Raw genomic sequence first — 16,813 nt, 5'->3', positions numbered from 1 at the left:
GCTGACACAGTATCTGCCCCACCTTCCACCTTCGCGACCAGGTACCTGCCGGAGGATGGGCGGCGGGACTCGGGAGGTTCACGTCAATGGGTGTCTCCAGATCTTGAAAGCCCGCTTTACCGCAAACTTGGAATGCGCTGGGCGGCCAACTCTTATAACCTAAGTCGATGCAAGTTGACCCAGCAATTTTATCTCATCTCATATGAGATCAGGTTGAATGTGTCTTGCCTTGGCGTTCAGATTTGAGAATATCTCTGATGCGTACCACGAGGTGCAAGTAATGTCGAGTACATTGCAAACACTTAGCCTCCATTTCAACAACGAAAGCTCTATTTCTCAAGCGTCTATCAGTGTTCGGCAACGGTTCGCTTCGCTGGCTTTCTTTGGCAGGTTTAATTCACCGAGGATCAGGAGAAATCAACGTTTACATTGGCCCAGAACAAATATGCATCAAAACATATTGACTGACGCAAGACACTTGCCTATGCCAGGTGGGAGAGAATTCATGTCGAAGTGCGTTGTCATGCCCGATAGACAAGACATATCCTCCTGCACATCACCCCCAAAACACATGCAGAAGCGGTTTTCGAAACATAGCTACAGCCGCTAAGCTTCTAAATGTAATATACGGCGGATTCCATCAATTTCCTTCACCCATGAACAGCGAGTTGCACACATCTAGTAGAAGAGCCCATATATGTCCTCGTGAGTGCAAGCGGATGACCACGAATAAGTTTTTACCGGCGCCCCCAGACTCAACCACGCCCATGCAACGCCAAAAACAAGTCCCAGCAACAGTATCAGACAACAACAAACCCATCCTGACAATTTCAGCAGGAATGCAAAAGAGATGGGCCCTAACCAGGATTCGAACCTGGGACCTCTCCCAGACGCGTCGTGAAGACCCTAAGGGAGAATCATACCGCTAGACCATCAGGGCTGATGAGGTATTTCTTGTTGTTGAGCTGTGGTATTGGCCTAGTGCTTATGATTCTCTCCTTCTCTTCTGCTTTCTCTAACTCTATCTCGAACCCGTGGTAAATCGCCAGCGGCCGCTGTCTCTTAGCTCGTGTGAAGTTGCAGATAGGTCAGTATGTCGCAACTCGCGGATCAAGCCTTTGCAACCCTCTCGGAACCAATGCTCGCTTAGGCTCACAGAGAACAGGAGAGAGACTCGTTATCTTCTCCGCCAGTGAGGAAGACAAAGAGCAGCCGGATCTGATTAGATGCAGATTACCAAAGGCTATCCGAAGTCATGCTATTAGACCCCAGACAGGGCGCAAAGATCCCTGTCAACCGCTCCAGAGATAAGGTAAAACGCTACGCGTCCATTGTCGCAATCGAACGAACCCTTTTGCTCATAGTCGGCATCCGAGCCTGTTGCTTTATTCCCGAGCTGCTCTCCTTTTACGCTCGACTTTCCTCCCCTTATATGTTTTTCAAAAATTTCGTAAAACAAAGTTGAAGAGACTGAGAAAGGAGTGAACCCGAACACGCCATAACTAAGCTTCTGGGATCCCACCACTTATCTCGCATGGATTTCAAAGGTCGCTTTTAAGAGTCAACGCCCTTCGGCTCTAAGCTGAGCAAATTCAAAGTCAGCTCCTCCGATAATGGCGGACCTCCGCACCGACGAAACCTCGCCGTTTCTCCAACGGCCCCCGGCAACAGCAAGATCCCGCGATACGTCCCCGGCAGCGTCGGCGGCGTCGGCGTCACACAAGCTCACCCTCTTCAACGGCCTCGCAATCGTTATCAGCCTACAAATCGGCTCGGGCATCTTCAGCGTGCCCTCACAAATTAGCCAATTTGTCACTGCGCCAGGATACGGCCTTTTGGCCTGGCTTTTTGGTGGTCTCCTCGTCTGGACGGGTGCCGCCTCCTTCATCGAGCTCGGGCTGCGCATCCCCAATAATGGCGGCATCCAGGAATACCTGCGGGCCTGCTACGGCGAGTTCGCCGGGTTCTTGTTCACCTGGGTCTGGTGCACCATTATCAAGCCCGCGGCGAACTCAATGATTGCGACAATTTTCGCGGATTATCTCACCGAGGCCTTTGTAGCAGACCAAGAGACGCTGCCGCCTTGGGTGTCAAAGGGGGTGGCGGCGAGCTGCATCGTGATCATGACACTGGTTAATTGCCTGGGTGCAACCGCGGGCGCAAAAGCAGCCAACTTATTTCTGTTTCTAAAGATGATGGCTCTGACCATCATAATCGTCCTTGGCTGCGGCGTCTGGGCCTTTGGTCATGGAGAGGGTGTTCCCTCCTCCGAGTACGGATGGTTTGGCCAGGTTCCTGAGCAACGCGAAATCGGTCTTTGGGAGTGGCTCGGTGATTTTGGTACGGCAACGTTTGGAGCTCTCTGGTGTTATGCCGGCTGGGAAATGGTGAGTTTGACAGCTCGCCCACTTTGGCAGTGGATGGAAACTGAACACAGCAGGTTGGCTTTGTCTTGGGAGACATGAAAAATCCAAGGCGAGATCTGCCCCTCGTGATTAACGGCTCCATGATCGTGGTGATCATCGGTTTCATGCTGATGAATGCGGCTCTATATGTCTGCCTGCCCATGAACGTTATGCGGACGAGCAGTACTGTCGCGGTGGTAAGCATTGCAAGCGAGCCAGACGAAGATGTTTATGAGGCTAACTCAAGAATAGGAGTTCGCGAATAGGATCCTTGGAACTTGGGCTGGACTTCTCTTTTGCGTTATAGTGTCCATTTCGGCAATGGGTGCTTTAAACTCCAACGTGTTTGCGACTGCCAAGCTCGTCGTTGTTGCTAGTCAGAGGGGATATTTCCCTGCGATCCTGGCAAATCTACACTGTAGTCACGAAAAGGACGAGGCTGTGTGCGTCGACGAATATCTTTCGTCTGCGCCAAGACTGGTCCGAGGGCCTATCAAGGGTTTCTTGTCCTGGACCCAGAATCGTCGGTGGAGGAGAAATGTGCCATTGCTCCCCCTCATGTTGAACTGTACCTTGTCAGTCGTGTATGTAGTTGTCGGGAGTTTCAATGGGCTCGTTACTTTTATCGGTGAGCCTCGTCATTTGAAAAGCGATCGCACAGGATTATCAACTGACAAACAATCCAGGACTGGCAGCGTATATGATCTTCTTCTCTTCAGCCGTTGGCCTTATCCTTCTCCGTAGAAGAGATGGCCGCGTGCCGGGAGCGAAGGCTGCCGAGTATAGCACTTGGCTCATCAATCCTGTCATCTTCAGTGCCATCAGTGGCCTGTTGGTCGTCAGAGGAGTCATCTCAGAACCTCTGCAGGGAGGGGCTATTCTCTTGGTCGCCTTGTTCGGCATCGGCTTCTTCTCGCTCAGGTTTGGCTTGCGCGGCTTCACCCACGCAGAGACCAGATGAGGTTCGCTCAGCCATCCACATTTCCGTTATGGTCGTGCGACAGCTACATTGTCCCCCCGGCCGGAGCAGTCATACGCGGCTGGCCTGTCCGCACCGGAGCTTGGACTGTCTCTTCAAGCACGCTCTCCAGTCAACCCTTAGTCTTCAAATTCTGACGCGGTAAAGGCTTGCCAAAGCTGCTCTTGCGGAACAGACTCGCAGAATGGAACGGCACACCTCCTGGTGACTGTGAATTTGGCCTGTTTCCCCACAACTGGCCAAGTCGCAGTCGATTGTCAGCGGTATATCGACAGGCGTTAGGCACGTTGGATGCCGGAGGCGGAGAGGTCTGTGGAACTTTGGGCAGTGGTACGGTCCGTGTTGGGCCTAAATGCCTCCTTATTCCCAGTCAAATGGAAGGCGTCGTGAAACGGTACCAATTTGATGCTATTCAAAGACGTCAGGGAATGGCCGCCGTGGCCCCAAAGATAGGCTTGTGGCCGCGCTAGACGATGCAATATGCACGGAGTCTGAAGAGCTTGGACGACCGCAATCAGGGGCCACAACAGTTAGCTTCGGCACAATTGACTTGAGATCTTTGAGTGATTGGCAATGTCAAAGTTGTCCAAAATTTGAGCTTTTGGTCATGTTAAACGGAGACCGTCGTTGTGGCGTGAGAAGCGTTGCACTAAAATCCCACCGCTCTTTCTCAATGCAGATCTTCGGAAAGGAAGGGTGTCGATGGTAGTCTGAATGACGAGCTGGCGTAGATAGCTGCAGCTCTAAGACGCCGGAGACTTTGGGTGTTCTAGAAAGCGCAGACTTTTGCTATCCAACACATGCGGCAGCTAGCCGTGTGCATGACCCCGTTGTGGGATGGAGGGGGGAAGAGGAGAGGAGAGTCTCGAAGCCTGAAGGAGGGTGTGGGGGTGGGTAGCTAGGACGGCGTTCGACATGGCCACAGAATCTCTGCTAACTTTTCAGAAAAACGATACGTAAAGTGACCTAGGATGCTGCATCTTTTCTGTCATAGGTTATTGCTAGACACGCAAGATAAGGGGCGATGCGTTCCGCTTCATCCTATTGTTCGCGAAAACACCTGGTATAATGTAACGGGCGGATAGGGTCTATGCCCGTCTTATCACAAAGACACGAACTCAATGTCGTCCGGGGACACGAGAAGTGTTGGTTGATCTCCGAATTTCGTCACATCGTAGAACGGGCAAGTCGGCATTCGTCGACCAAAAGAGCGAGCCTTGGGAATTGACCGTGGTGCCAGGCATGGAATCCAACGTGGACTAAGCCTCGCTCCTCACCTTCACGGCGACTAGTCGGCCGTTACCTGACCTCACCAAGAGTACACGGCAACGCCGCGTGGCGCATGCTGCTGTCGCTCTGGGCCAATGACAGATGGACCGTTGGAGTCTCGTTTGGAGAACCCTCGTAACCGTATGCTTAGCTTGCCCTAGTCGTCGGATGTTCATTCTTGATCGACCACAACCAACGAATTACAGCCAATTCGTCTTCATCTTGAGTACCTATCTGTAGATGGGCATCGTAACCTGAAAGGTGTGCAAAGATCAGGGTCGGGCCCCGTCAGGGCAAATCCGTGCAACCATGAAAAGGTTGAAATGCAGGCAGGGACGGCAGGCTGTCGTGGTACCGTGCCAGGCCTCATCGCAGGTGGACGGTCGAATCGACAGCGTCGGTTGCCCTAAACAGGTTCCCAGCATATGCAAGAAGGTATCAAGCTAGGTAGGCCGGAGGTGAGAACTAGGTGGAAAGTGGATACAAGTCGATGCCGATGCACTTTGGCCTTGGGCCGTCCGCACGCTCGAACGTTTCTTAGGCTTTGACCTTGGACGTTGGGAGGGGGGCTAAAGGGCTCCATCTGCAAGATGCGCCGTGGGCATGGCCATCTTACCATCATTCGTATGCAGGTCGGGGAGGGCGAGTAGCAAGGGCGAAAGAAAGTGTGGAAATGCTGCAACTCGGATCGAGTCATCGCCACCATCCATTCCGAAGAATTGAGTAATGATTTGTGTCTTTTCGTTGTATTTCTGTGTTCTTGAACAGACCCTCAGTGCGACAGAGCATTCGCAAACAGAAGAGAGGAGGTATGCGTAAGGTCAGTAGGTGAACAACACATAGGCTGCATGGCTGCAAGTGGAGAGGGAAACCTGGCGAGGTTTGTTTGTTGTTGGAAGTTGGAAGACATGCAATGCAATGGCCTTGGTGGTCTCCCACAGACAGACAGACGGCCAGTCGGTTGGCCGAACAAGACAGGGAGGAATATGTGAGGCTGGGAGGCTATAGTTCGGTCGTCGGGGCCCAGAGCGGCAGGTTTTGTTGTGATAAGCTGCGAGGAGGATCTTCCCGTGCCCTCAAACTCTGAATCCAACATCAGAGAGTTGCGTCTTGGGAACGGTGTCACCTCGGTGACCGCAGGGCACTGACTGTGAAGCTGTGTTCCTGCCCTGAATGGCGACGGCGGAGGGCACCGAACAGGCAATCCTGGAAAGAGGCATCGAGCGCCCGGGGCAGCTGGAGCACTGGGCTGGCTGGCTGGATGACAAGACCAGGAAGGCCCTTCTTACGTGCCTGCTTTCCGGCTGAGGTGTCTTGGTATCTCCCAGGTTTTTACGCAGTCACCTTACCTACCTTAGTACGGAGTAACATCCAATGTATCTTGTATCCGTTCCGCAGAACGGCAGGACGGGAAAGAAAGAGAGCCCAGCCCGGGATAAACACACGCGTGCACAGCAAGAGCCAGCACCACAGCACCACACTCGCAGCCCAGTACCACAGCAGCCCGTCGGGTGGGGATACAAAATACCTCTAGTCTGCACACCTGCGCCGCACCCCGTCATCACGGAGGGGCACCAAAACGACAACACTTTCCCACCCTCAGCGTTCCTTCCCCCCTCCTCATCATCCACACACCCCTGTCGCCCATGTTCAAATAAGGACTTGCACCTACGCCGCATCTTCAACGCTCCCACATCCCACCTTTCCCCCTCCCCGCCTGACACCAAACAAGACGCCTTCTCGAATCTAGCCCGTCTTTCCAGCCCCAGCCGTTTTTGGGGGAATTTGTCGTGGTAGCAATCTTCCGCACCTCTTAGCTTTCCTTCAATCTCAATATCGACAACTACAACTCCTCCACCGCCCGGCCAGTCGGAACGCTTCTCGACTCTTACGTCCTTGACCAGGTCTGCCTCCGCTTCCGCTGACGCGACACCGCTACTTATATCTCGATTCGTACATATCTTTCCTTGGAAAAGAAACATTGCCGGCTGCCACAGTTACCTCCACTCAGTACGCCCACAGCCAGAAAACACATCTCAGCTGAAGAAACGAATCGTTGCGCAAGGCTGCGACAACCGCCTGAGAGACCGGGGTCTTTCGCTCCCGTCCTCGTCAGCTGCAGAGACACACGATGCCTTCAAAGCCCCGACATTCTGTCTGAGTTTTCGTTCCAATCTGGCACCCCAACTCTCCGAATATGAGCGAATCACGCAACATAGAAGATCTCTTACAGACGGGCTTCTTCACAACCTCTAGGGCCAAAACTCCCAAGCAGTAGGCTCCTCTTTCCCTACATCTCTGCTGTATATCATGTCTTACCCAAGTCGCAGACCTAGCACGGATGCTCCGGCCGTTCCTCCTCATGTCTCCAGCATCTCCAATATTACCCGACCGGCCTCCAACCCGGATCCGCTGGTACCCAGGTCCTTCGACCCGCCATTGAGGCTCACCCGTCGCAAACACTTTCCGCCCCCGCCAACCGTCGAAGATGAGACCGAAGCGCTCCAAAAAGAGCACGGCAGCGCTGCCTCGCTCGTGACCGACACCGAGCCTCCATCGCGAGGTGACGCCGATCAATACCCCATCATAATGGAGGTACACGAACACAACCCCGAACGCCGATTCGTCCTGGTGCCAAAGTCTGCGAGCGGCACAGAAGATGAAGACTCGTCAGACGATGCGAAAGCACGCGCTGCCGAACGCTCGCGTCATGCGAAGCCTGAGACCAAGGGCGACTACGGAGCGAACTACGAAGCGAACACTGGCAGAAAATACCGGGCGCCTCCAGTCGAGGATCTGAATCAACACAAGCGCCCAGACCTCGAAAAGAAAAAGAGCAGACAAGAGCTTCCACGCATTGAGACTGATGTCAAGAACGAGGAAATCCGGCCTCGGAAACATGAACGAACAAAATCTGCGACTCGCGTAGAGCAGCAATCTGCCGATTACTTCTCACCAAAGGACGACAAGAGACAGCCCAGGGAGCCTCTTCTCTCACCACAGGTGATTAAGCATGCAACAGGTGGGCGCGAGAAAGCGTACTACGACTATTCGCAATCTGGTCGGAATGGCGCACCGCGGCCCCAGAGAAGCCGTTCGAATCTGGCCGACGATAGCAGAAGGTTCGACGATAACTACACACGTCAAAATGCATCATCGAATCCACCGCCTACGCGTCGTTCCAACACTAATATTGACTCTCCTCCCAAGGAGTCAAGAGTTGCATCTGGCGACAGGTTGAACGAGTCTCCTCGCTACCAAAGAGAACGGGTGGTACCGCGTGGCGAACGGCCACAGAAGAAGGATCCCTCGCCGCCGTATGATCGCCTAGACCGGGACCGCGACCGCGAGCGTGAGCGTGAGCGTGATGGTGGTTCGAAGAGGACATCAAATTCCAAGCGCGATACTCCGCGACGCAGAGATGACAGTGGCTCCAGCAGTAGCGATTACACGCAAACTCCCCGGACAGCCAATATTCGGAGGAGAAAGTCGATTGTAGATCAAGAAGACAAGGACGTATTGCTGAGTCCTGCTCAGCTCAAGCCATCTCAATCGGCCAGGTCGAGATCGAGGCCTCCCCCGGCAGAAGTTGTGATGCCATCTCCACGAGTCTCCACAAAGTCGTTTGCTGACGACATTCCACCACCTCCTCCGCCTCGATCCTCACAAACATTCCCCGTGACAAGGGAACCCAGGGATAATGGAGATATCAAGGAGAAGTCTGTCCCATACCCTGATGACGATATGTTGCCTAGAATAAGCCGCCTCAGCGTCCGCGATCCCGAGTCGCGTCCCTCGAGAGCGCGTTCAAGGTCTCGGGCATCTACCTTCAACAATCCAGTGATAGTACCAGCGGTCATGCCTGCCATGCCTGCTCCTGCTGGACCACGGAGCCCTACAGAAAAAAGACGATCGCCTGAGAGAAGAGCCAATTTAAGTCAAACAATTCCGCCAATGGAGGTGTGGCCACCAGCGAAATTTGACCCGACTAAGAGTGCGCCAGTCGTCGATGGGCCGAGGGGTAGCTACCGGCGGTATTCGCACGATGCAGACCGCGGTGGCGTGTCTGACTTTCCCGATTGTCCTCGCAAGAAGGGCATTGTGGGCAAGGCTGATTGGCTTAGTCTGCCAAGGTGCGACAACTTCAACATCTGTCCAGACTGCTACAATGGAGTGTTCCTCAACACCGAATTCCGCAATGACTTTATGCCCATGTTGTTCCGACCGATGGACAAGCCGATTGCATGCGATTTTGGTTCCATTGGGTGGTATCACATTGCGTGGCTGTTGACCTTGAAGAATCGTTTGACGGACTTGCGCCTATTCTATCAGGTCGCCAATGTCACCAGCAAGGCGACTAGTAGTATTCAGCCATGTTCGGGAGACCGTCGGAATACCCGCGTTTGGTACTCGATCAAGAATCCGTACACGCAGACGACGATGCCAGACTTCACCGTCTGTTACGAATGTGCCAAAACCATCGAGGCACTACTTCCCAACCTGATAGGCCTGTTCGTTACGCTCCACCCCGCGGCACAGCCCACGAGGAGCGTGTGCTCGATGCACTTTAATCCCGATCGAAAGCGCTTCGTGATGTATTTCGATGCGCTTGAGACGACTTCGGATCTCGCTCTCGCAACAACCCAAGCGCCCAACATCGCGAAGCTTGTGACAGACATCGAAAACCTTTCCGTGTTTGCAGAGTGTTCCAAGGACAACCCAGTCTATGATCAAAATTGGCACGTCATGCAATTCCTTCCCCAGTTCACCGTCTGCGGTGACTGTTTCGACGAGGTGGTGGCGCCTCAACTGAGAGACGGCAACGTCATTGCGAGGAACTTTTATGTGAAGCCACAACGCTTAGAAGAGGCGTCGTGTCAGCTGTATTCTATCAGAATGAGGGCCGTCTTCGACAAATCATGCCGTCGTAATGAGCCCAAATATCTCGAGACCAAGGTGATCGAGCGGCAAAAGATGTTTACGGAGACGTACAAGAGGATGGCAAAACTAGAGCAGGAGAGGACGCAGTGGGCGCGAGAGGAGAGCAAGAAGCTACTCGAGGAATGGGAAAAATGGGAATGATGAATGCGTATGAATGAAATGAATATGAGAAACGGACAAGCAGGTGGTGGGAATCACCTTATACTACAGCCTGGATCGCCATAGAGCCTCTAGGAGACTTATGGGTGTATGGAGAGAATAATCGTCTGTACGAAATTGGAACAGCCATTGTGAATGTTGGCGGCCTTGTCACGATGCCATGTTAAATTTCCCTTTCTCCTCGAGCTTTGGGCTACATATTTTTACGAAACTTTCCTCCATGGGTTATTGATCCATTCTCGTTTGTCAAATAGGAGATCAATTAAGGTTGCGAAGAGGTTGCGAAGATATAGTCACTCATGTACGTGAGACACGGTGTCTAGGTCTAGCCTGTGAACTTTGCTGAAGGTGATAATACTGGGCACTTAATCTTGGGCAAGATTTATAGGCCATTCAACTTAGTGCTGATATGCTCTCAATCGCTCAAGAAAATCGCAGGCTACACGGGCTGGACTTCACCCAAATGTGATGGTAAATTAACATGCGTTCTTATACAATCGTTCCGTCCATCATGGTCCCGGAACCATAGGAGCAAGACGACCGGTCCAACGGTTTCCCGAAACGGGAAGACTTGCAGATCGGTGGCTGCTGCGACTCTGCGGCGTCATTTTACGACTCTGGGCTAACGGTTGACGGCTGTCGGCCCCGGATGTAGATAGTGATATGTGCTTGTTTTTTCTTCTTCTTTTTTTTCTTCTTTTTTTTCTCTCTCTGGGAGAGGCCCGAATCGCTCCAGAAGCATGCTAGTCTACCTGCTTCTATGACACAATTGGGGCATTTATGTAGTATACGAAACAGACAAGTTCAATGTGTCCACAAAGAAACAATAATACTCCGTAGATGGGGATTGATCAAGTGGCCCATGTGTCCGGAGTAAAAGGTCGATCTCGTACCTCGGGATCCGCGGTCCATGTGCTCAACAGTCGTTTTGAGTCTTGATTGAATTCGCCTCGGTCGATCAAAGGTAGAAATGACCAACTAGCGTGATGAGGGGTGCGATAATATTTGAGATATTTGCCCTTTCCCCCTTAACAAACCCTGAATAGTAATGCATTGCGAGAAAGGGAAACCCGGCATTTGTGGCGCAGAACATCTTTTTGGGGTTTTTGGTAGAGCCACAAGCCATGAACCATCCCAACATCGCAGTTGGCAGGCGAGACCGAAAATAGTTATGCAGCAGTTCCTCGTTGACGACGAGTGGAAGAAGGATGCGAGAGGGGGTGTGACGCACGGGCTCAGTTCCCTCGAGGGTGTGGTTCAGATAATCCTGGGCGTTGCTTGCATGCGTGACAGCCAACTTTGCCGAACGTCAAAAAAGATGCCAACCTTGGAATTACATTGCACACAGAGAGGACTGCAGAAAGCAACATCGGATTCCCGTCTGCACGACTGCGGCAAGTTCGCATGCAGCTATGCGTCGTCCAGTGTATTCTGGCTCCCTCTCGTAAAGGAGAACGACCTGCATCTACTAAAAGGTCGGATCATTACCCACAGAACTTCCAAGTTTAGAGAGATGGGCCCTTCTGTTCTCCATCTCTCCAATACGGTTTCTGTATCGCGAACTCCTCATGATGGAGGCTCCAGAGTCCAGGAAAACCCTTTTGCTCAACCCGCTGCAAAAGCTGCAAAACCAAATGACCGTTCCACCAGAGAGATCCAGATCGTCCGGAGGCTTGGCAACACAAGTCTAAAATGTTTACTCGTCTCTTTTGGCTTCCGGTTACACGTCTGTGGTCGCAAGGGGGTTCCGCGGCCAATCTTGAGACGGAGAGGCTGCCAAGTTCGAACCGCAATGGTTTCATCTCTCCCCGTACCCGAACGCACAGCCTCGCTCGCCTCGCTTCTTACCCACAACTGTACAGTCCCTGTCTTGCCTGTCTCTTATCGTCGCTGTTCACCTTAGTAAAAAAGGGGTGGAGAGTTCATGGCGGTGCGACACGATGACAAGGGCGCCTGGGGTTCGGAAACGTCGTGTACGGGGGTTGACGCAGCAGAAAATCGGTCACGACGTTGAATGTTCGACGAAGTCGTCCAAACTCAGCCATGGGGGAGTGGAAGTCCCCTCCTTTCCCTCCAGTCTGTCTTTCTTGTTACTCTCCTTCACGTCATTCTGGTCTCTTTCTCTTTTCCTCCCAACCCTACCCTTCTTGTGCTCCATCTCAGCTTCGTTGACTATTGTCTCTGAAGCATTCCTTTCTTTTTCGTCAACGCGAGACCGTTGCGAAGACTTGTTTACAAGTCTATTCCATTCTTTACTCCTGGTCGAGTGCTCTCTTCGTGTCCGGTTGTTTCAGGCTTCTCTTGTTTAATTCTTCCCTTCGCAGTCCAGGAGACATCTTGTGTAAACGAGTTTTGTTGGTGATTTATTTTTATGTTATTCTTTATCCATTTATAGCCAACTGAGCCAACTATCTATCTGGCACGGTAACATCGAAAGAGCCAAGACGAAAGGCAACAAACGTTATCCACAAGGAGCTGCGGTCTCGGTCTGATATCTCATAACGGATCACAATCTTTACCCCGACGACGACGACAACTTGCAACGCACAGTCAATCATGCGGGGGTTCTTGAAGGTTGCTGGCGCAGCATGCGTGCTGGGCCAGCTCGCGCACGCGGCTGTCAAGATCAACTTTGACCAAGACCAGTCCATCAAGGATGGTGCAAGCACAATAGCCTTCGGCTTGTTGAAGTTCTACACAGGAAACAACACTGGCGACACACCGGGCAACTTGCCAGATCCGTACTTCTGTAAGCAATTTCGCCGAGAGGTCTCCATATCCGATATATTCTAACAAAGCGTCAGGGTGGGAGGCTGGAGCGATGTTTGGCACAATGGTGGATTACTGGCGCCTGACGGGAGACGATACATACAACGCAGTAACAACACAAGCACTGCTTCACCAGGCAGGCGATGATGCCGACTTTATGCCAAGAAACCAGACGAGAACGGAAGGAAACGACGACCAAGGATTCTGGGCAATGGCGGCAATGAGTGCGGCGGAAAACAACTTCCCCAACCCTCCATCAGACAAGCCTCAGTGGCTGGCGCTTGCCCAGGCTACCTTCAATCAGTACGTTAGCCGCTGGGATATGGAGACGTGCGGCGGTGGATTACGGTGGCAGATCTTCACGTTCAACAACGGCTTCAACTACAAGAACTCAATCTCGAACGGATGCTTTTTCAACATTGCAGCTCGACTGGCGCGATTTACCGGCAACCAGACGTATGCGGACTGGGCGGAGAAGATTTGGGATTGGGAGACGAGCGTCGGCCTGATCACACCCGAATTCAAGATTTACGATGGCGCTACGGTCGACAACGGGATGAACTGCAAGGATATCGACACAATCCAGTGGTCGTACAACGCGGGCATCTTCCTGCACGGTGCCGCGACCATGTACAACTTGACCCAGGACAAGAAGTGGTTAACGCGAACCGAGGGCGTGCTAACCGAAGCGACAACCCTGTTCTTCAACCAGACCGCCATGTTCGAGCAGGCCTGCGAGGCATTCAAGCTGTGCGACCAAGACCAGCAAAGCTTCAAGGGGTACTTCACAAGGTGGATGGCCGGAACGGCGCAGGTGGTGCCCTCCCTGTTTGACAAGATCATGGGCCTCCTCAGGCCCAGCGCCGAACTCGCCATTGCTGCGTGCAACGGTTCGCCGGCTACGGGCTACAAAGGTCAACCGGGCACGGCGTGCGGGTTCCAGTGGGTGCCCAAAGGCCAATTCGACGGTCAGGTTGGCGTGGGCGCGCAGATGAACGCGCTCGATGCCGCCATGTATATGCTCGTGAAGAAGGCGGACACCAAGACGGCGCCGGTGACGGCGGACACGGGCGGCACATCGGTGGGCAACGCCAACGCCGGCATGAGCTCGCAGCCCAAGATCCCCACGTTGCCGCCGATCGAGACCAAGGATAAGGTTGCTGCCGGATTCGCTACGACGGCCATCACTTTGAGTATCGTGGCCGGGTGCTTTTTTATCATGAAATAAGAAAGGGCATAGCCGTTTCTTCAGCAGTGCTTATTACTGAGGGTTCTCGTTCGAATATTTAATTTGGCAACGGCATGGGATGAGGCGTTTTGGGGGGATGAAAAGACCAGCTTTGATAGCAGTCTGACATGATATACTGGCATTGGTATGTGGGCGGCAACAAGTGTACAGACCTCTATCCAGAAGAGGGTTCGGGTTTACGATATACCCTACATACACATACATTTACATATACACACTCTATTTTCACGATGCCAATCTGTTCTTCAATGTTCCGTCGCCTAGACTTTCCCCCATCCTCATTTTCAGTATCGAGAGCTTGCGCAAGCAGTCGTTAGTTTACCTCTCAATGGCCGTATCGGCCCCCAAATGAAGAATGGCGCTTGCAGTGTATCAAAAACGAAAAGCCAATTCAGGTAAGCTTCCCACGGCAACAGTTGCTGTCGTGAACTAATTCAAATTTTACTCCCCTCATTTTCTTTCTAGCGATGCGGGAGGTAAAAATCTCCCAATTCGTACGGTGCAGAAGAACATCGGCGAGACCCCGGGCGCTTGCGCTTGCCAGATGAGGTGATGTTCCCACCCCCGCGGGCCCCGCATAAGGTACATACCACCCGACCCCGCGGCGCGGAAGCTGTTGGGAGGAGGAAGACCACTTGAGGACCTAAAAGAAGTCATTGGAGAGAGGTGAAGTTTGGGTGGGACGTCATGGTCGTCCAATTGCTCGGTTCCTTGGGGCCGACTTACATATAGTAGACTCGGGTTGTTCCCCCGTTTGCCTTGTGAATGAGGAGGATGTTCTCTCGCTCTCTCTCCTCATCTCCCCTCAACTACTACCGTCCCCTCATATCTAATTGCGAGGTCAATCTCGGATTATTTGGCTCTTTCTCAACTTCATAAGCACCATCATAAGAGGTGACGTTGTCCAAGCTGAAGAAAGCTTCATCTCATCTGGGTATCACACCACAGCACATCTCACCGTACCATCAGGGAAAACATATCCGAAGCAAACCCCCTTCAAAATGTCAGCCAAACACTTCATCAACGACCCAACCAAGCTGGTCAACCAGGCCCTCCACAGCCTAACCCTCACAAACCCAAGCCTAGCCCTCGACAAGCCCAACAAGATCATCTACCGCAGACCGACACCCGATGCCGCCAACAAGAAGACCGTCTCCGTCGTCTCGGGCGGCGGCTCTGGCCACGAGCCCTCCTTCGCAGCCATGGTCGGCCAGGGCCTCCTTTCCGCCGCTGTGGCGGGCACCATCTTCGCCAGCCCGAGCGCGGAGCAGGTCCGGACGGCCGTCGCCTCGCGCGTCGACACTAGCGCGGGCGTCCTGGTCACCGTCATGAACTACACGGGCGACGTGCTCAACTTTGGCATGGCTGTCGAAAAGGCCCGCGCCAGCGGCCTCGACGTCGAAATGGTTGTCGTCGGCGACGACGTCGGCGTCGGGCGGGCCAAGGCGGGTAAAGTCGGACGAAGGGGCATCGCGGGCACAGTGCTCGTGCACAAGATTGCCGGCGCGCTCGCGGCGCAAGGGAGGCCGCTGGCCGAGGTCGCCAAGGTCGCGCGGCTGACGGCGGAGAACCTCGTCAGCGTCGGCGCGAGCCTGGAGCACGTTCACGTTCCCGGGCGCGCGGTGCCCAGCGGCGAGGAGGAGGGCGCGCTGCAGCTCGGCGAGGCGGAGCTGGGGATGGGAATCCACAACGAGCCCGGCTCCGGCCGGGAGAGCGCGGACCTGGAAGGGTTGGTGGGCAAGATGCTCACGCAGCTGCTGGATCAGACGGACAAGGACAGGGCCTTTTTGAACGTCAACTCGAACGAGGTCGTGCTGCTGGTCAACAACCTCGGTGGCGTGAGCGCGCTCGAGCTCGGGGGCATCACGGCCGAGGTCGCGGCGCAGCTGGAGGGCAGCTACGGGATCCGGCCCGTGAGGATCCTGAGTGGGACGTACATGACGAGCCTCAACGGCCTGGGTTTCAGCATCTCGCTGCTCAACGTCGTCAACACGGATATCGGCGGCCCGAGCATGATCCAGCTACTTGATTACCCGACAGAGGCCACGGGCTGGTCGTCGCCCATCCTCAAGGAGACGTGGGAGGCCAAGAACCAGGCCACGCGGGAGGAGGCAGCGGACGCTGGGCAGGCGACGAAGCCTAGCGATCTCAAGTACGGTGCTGCTGCGGCCACTAAGGCTATTACGGGCGGCCTCCAGAGGGTCATTGCGGCCGAGCCCGAGGTGACTAGGTATGACACCGTCGTCGGTGACGGCGACTGCGGTATCGGTCTGAAGAGAGGAGCTGAAGGTAAGAAACAAATTTCCCCATTCAATCTAGATGTCACACCATGCATGCACAATCCGCTAACATTATTCACCATCATCAGCAATCCTCAAGCACATCTCACAGAACCCCCTGACAGGCGATGCCGTCGTCGACCTCGCCTCCGTGGTCCCCGTCGTCGAGAACACAATGGACGGCACCTCGGGCGCCCTCTACGCAATCTTCCTCAACGCCCTCACCGCCGCCCTCCGCAGCCTGTCCCCCGGGTCCGCGGACGCAAAGACCTGGGCCGCGGCCCTGAAGCAGAGCAGCGACGCCATGTCGCGGTACACGCCCGCGCGACCCGGCGACCGCACCCTCGTCGACGCGCTGTACCCCTTTGTCGAGGTCCTCGGCGAGTCGGGCGACGTCAAGAAGGCGGCCGAGGCGGCAAGGGCAGGCGCGGAGACGACGAAGGGCATGAAGGCCAGCCTGGGGCGGACGGTGTACGTCGGTGGCTCTGGGTTCGAGCAGGTGCCTGACCCCGGTGCGTGGGGGTTGAGCTGCTTCTTTAGTGGGTTGGCGGGCCTTGAGGGTGAGGATGGATGGGAGAAGCTGTAGTGAATTGCCGAGTCCGCAGTTTTCAAAATGTTTTCCTTGTGTATAAGGCGGATCGCGCCTTTTCCTTGATGAGTGAATCGGATAATAAGGGGGTTTCTGTGGTTGTACACAGCTTGGAAAATCGGCAGAATGCTCAAGAGTCAGGGAGAAAATGAAAAGAACCCAAATGATCCATTT

The 16,813-nt window shown here is 54.0% G+C and overlaps 5 protein-coding genes and 1 non-coding gene across 6 annotated transcripts; 5 read left to right on the top strand and 1 right to left on the bottom strand.

Moving 5' to 3' along the window:
• Nucleotides 1–853: 853 nt before the first annotated feature.
• N0V96_003573 lies at nucleotides 854–940 on the bottom strand. The gene has a single exon. It is a non-coding gene; the product is annotated as a tRNA-Pro (tRNA).
• A 673-nt stretch (nucleotides 941–1,613) lies between these two features.
• On the top strand, nucleotides 1,614–2,465 carry N0V96_003572 (uncharacterized protein; the record flags this gene model as incomplete). Its single annotated transcript, XM_065756877.1, has 1 exon — nucleotides 1,614–2,465. The coding sequence occupies one exon, from the start codon at nucleotides 1,614–1,616 to the stop codon at nucleotides 2,463–2,465; it is 852 nt and encodes a 283-aa protein (XP_065614644.1).
• Nucleotides 2,466–6,850: 4,385 nt separating this feature from the next.
• Nucleotides 6,851–8,285, top strand: N0V96_003571 (uncharacterized protein; the record flags this gene model as incomplete). The annotated part of the gene is made up of 3 exons (XM_065756876.1): nucleotides 6,851–6,927; nucleotides 6,984–8,026; nucleotides 8,191–8,285. 3 exons carry the CDS (start codon nucleotides 6,851–6,853, stop codon nucleotides 8,283–8,285), a joined length of 1,215 nt encoding a protein of 404 aa, XP_065614643.1.
• A 322-nt stretch (nucleotides 8,286–8,607) lies between these two features.
• On the top strand, nucleotides 8,608–9,735 carry N0V96_003570 (uncharacterized protein; the record flags this gene model as incomplete). The annotated part of the gene is made up of 1 exon (XM_065756875.1): nucleotides 8,608–9,735. One exon carries the CDS (start codon nucleotides 8,608–8,610, stop codon nucleotides 9,733–9,735), a length of 1,128 nt encoding a protein of 375 aa, XP_065614642.1.
• A 2,574-nt stretch (nucleotides 9,736–12,309) lies between these two features.
• N0V96_003569 (uncharacterized protein) lies at nucleotides 12,310–13,750 on the top strand (the record flags this gene model as incomplete). Its single annotated transcript, XM_053196055.2, has 2 exons — nucleotides 12,310–12,502; nucleotides 12,558–13,750. The coding sequence occupies 2 exons, from the start codon at nucleotides 12,310–12,312 to the stop codon at nucleotides 13,748–13,750; spliced, it is 1,386 nt and encodes a 461-aa protein (XP_053046479.1).
• A 1,022-nt stretch (nucleotides 13,751–14,772) lies between these two features.
• Nucleotides 14,773–16,636, top strand: dak1 (dihydroxyacetone kinase Dak1; the record flags this gene model as incomplete). The annotated part of the gene is made up of 2 exons (XM_053196056.2): nucleotides 14,773–16,060; nucleotides 16,140–16,636. The coding sequence occupies 2 exons, from the start codon at nucleotides 14,773–14,775 to the stop codon at nucleotides 16,634–16,636; spliced, it is 1,785 nt and encodes a 594-aa protein (XP_053046480.1).
• Nucleotides 16,637–16,813: the final 177 nt, after the last annotated feature.

The sequence above is a fragment of the Colletotrichum fioriniae genome (assembly GCF_027942845.1).
Source record: "Colletotrichum fioriniae strain IMI 355084 chromosome Unknown scaffold_3, whole genome shotgun sequence".
Lineage (NCBI taxonomy): Eukaryota > Fungi > Ascomycota > Sordariomycetes > Glomerellales > Glomerellaceae > Colletotrichum > Colletotrichum fioriniae.
The sequence above is the reverse complement of the archived record's forward strand: the minus strand, read 5'-3'. Positions and strand labels throughout refer to the sequence as shown.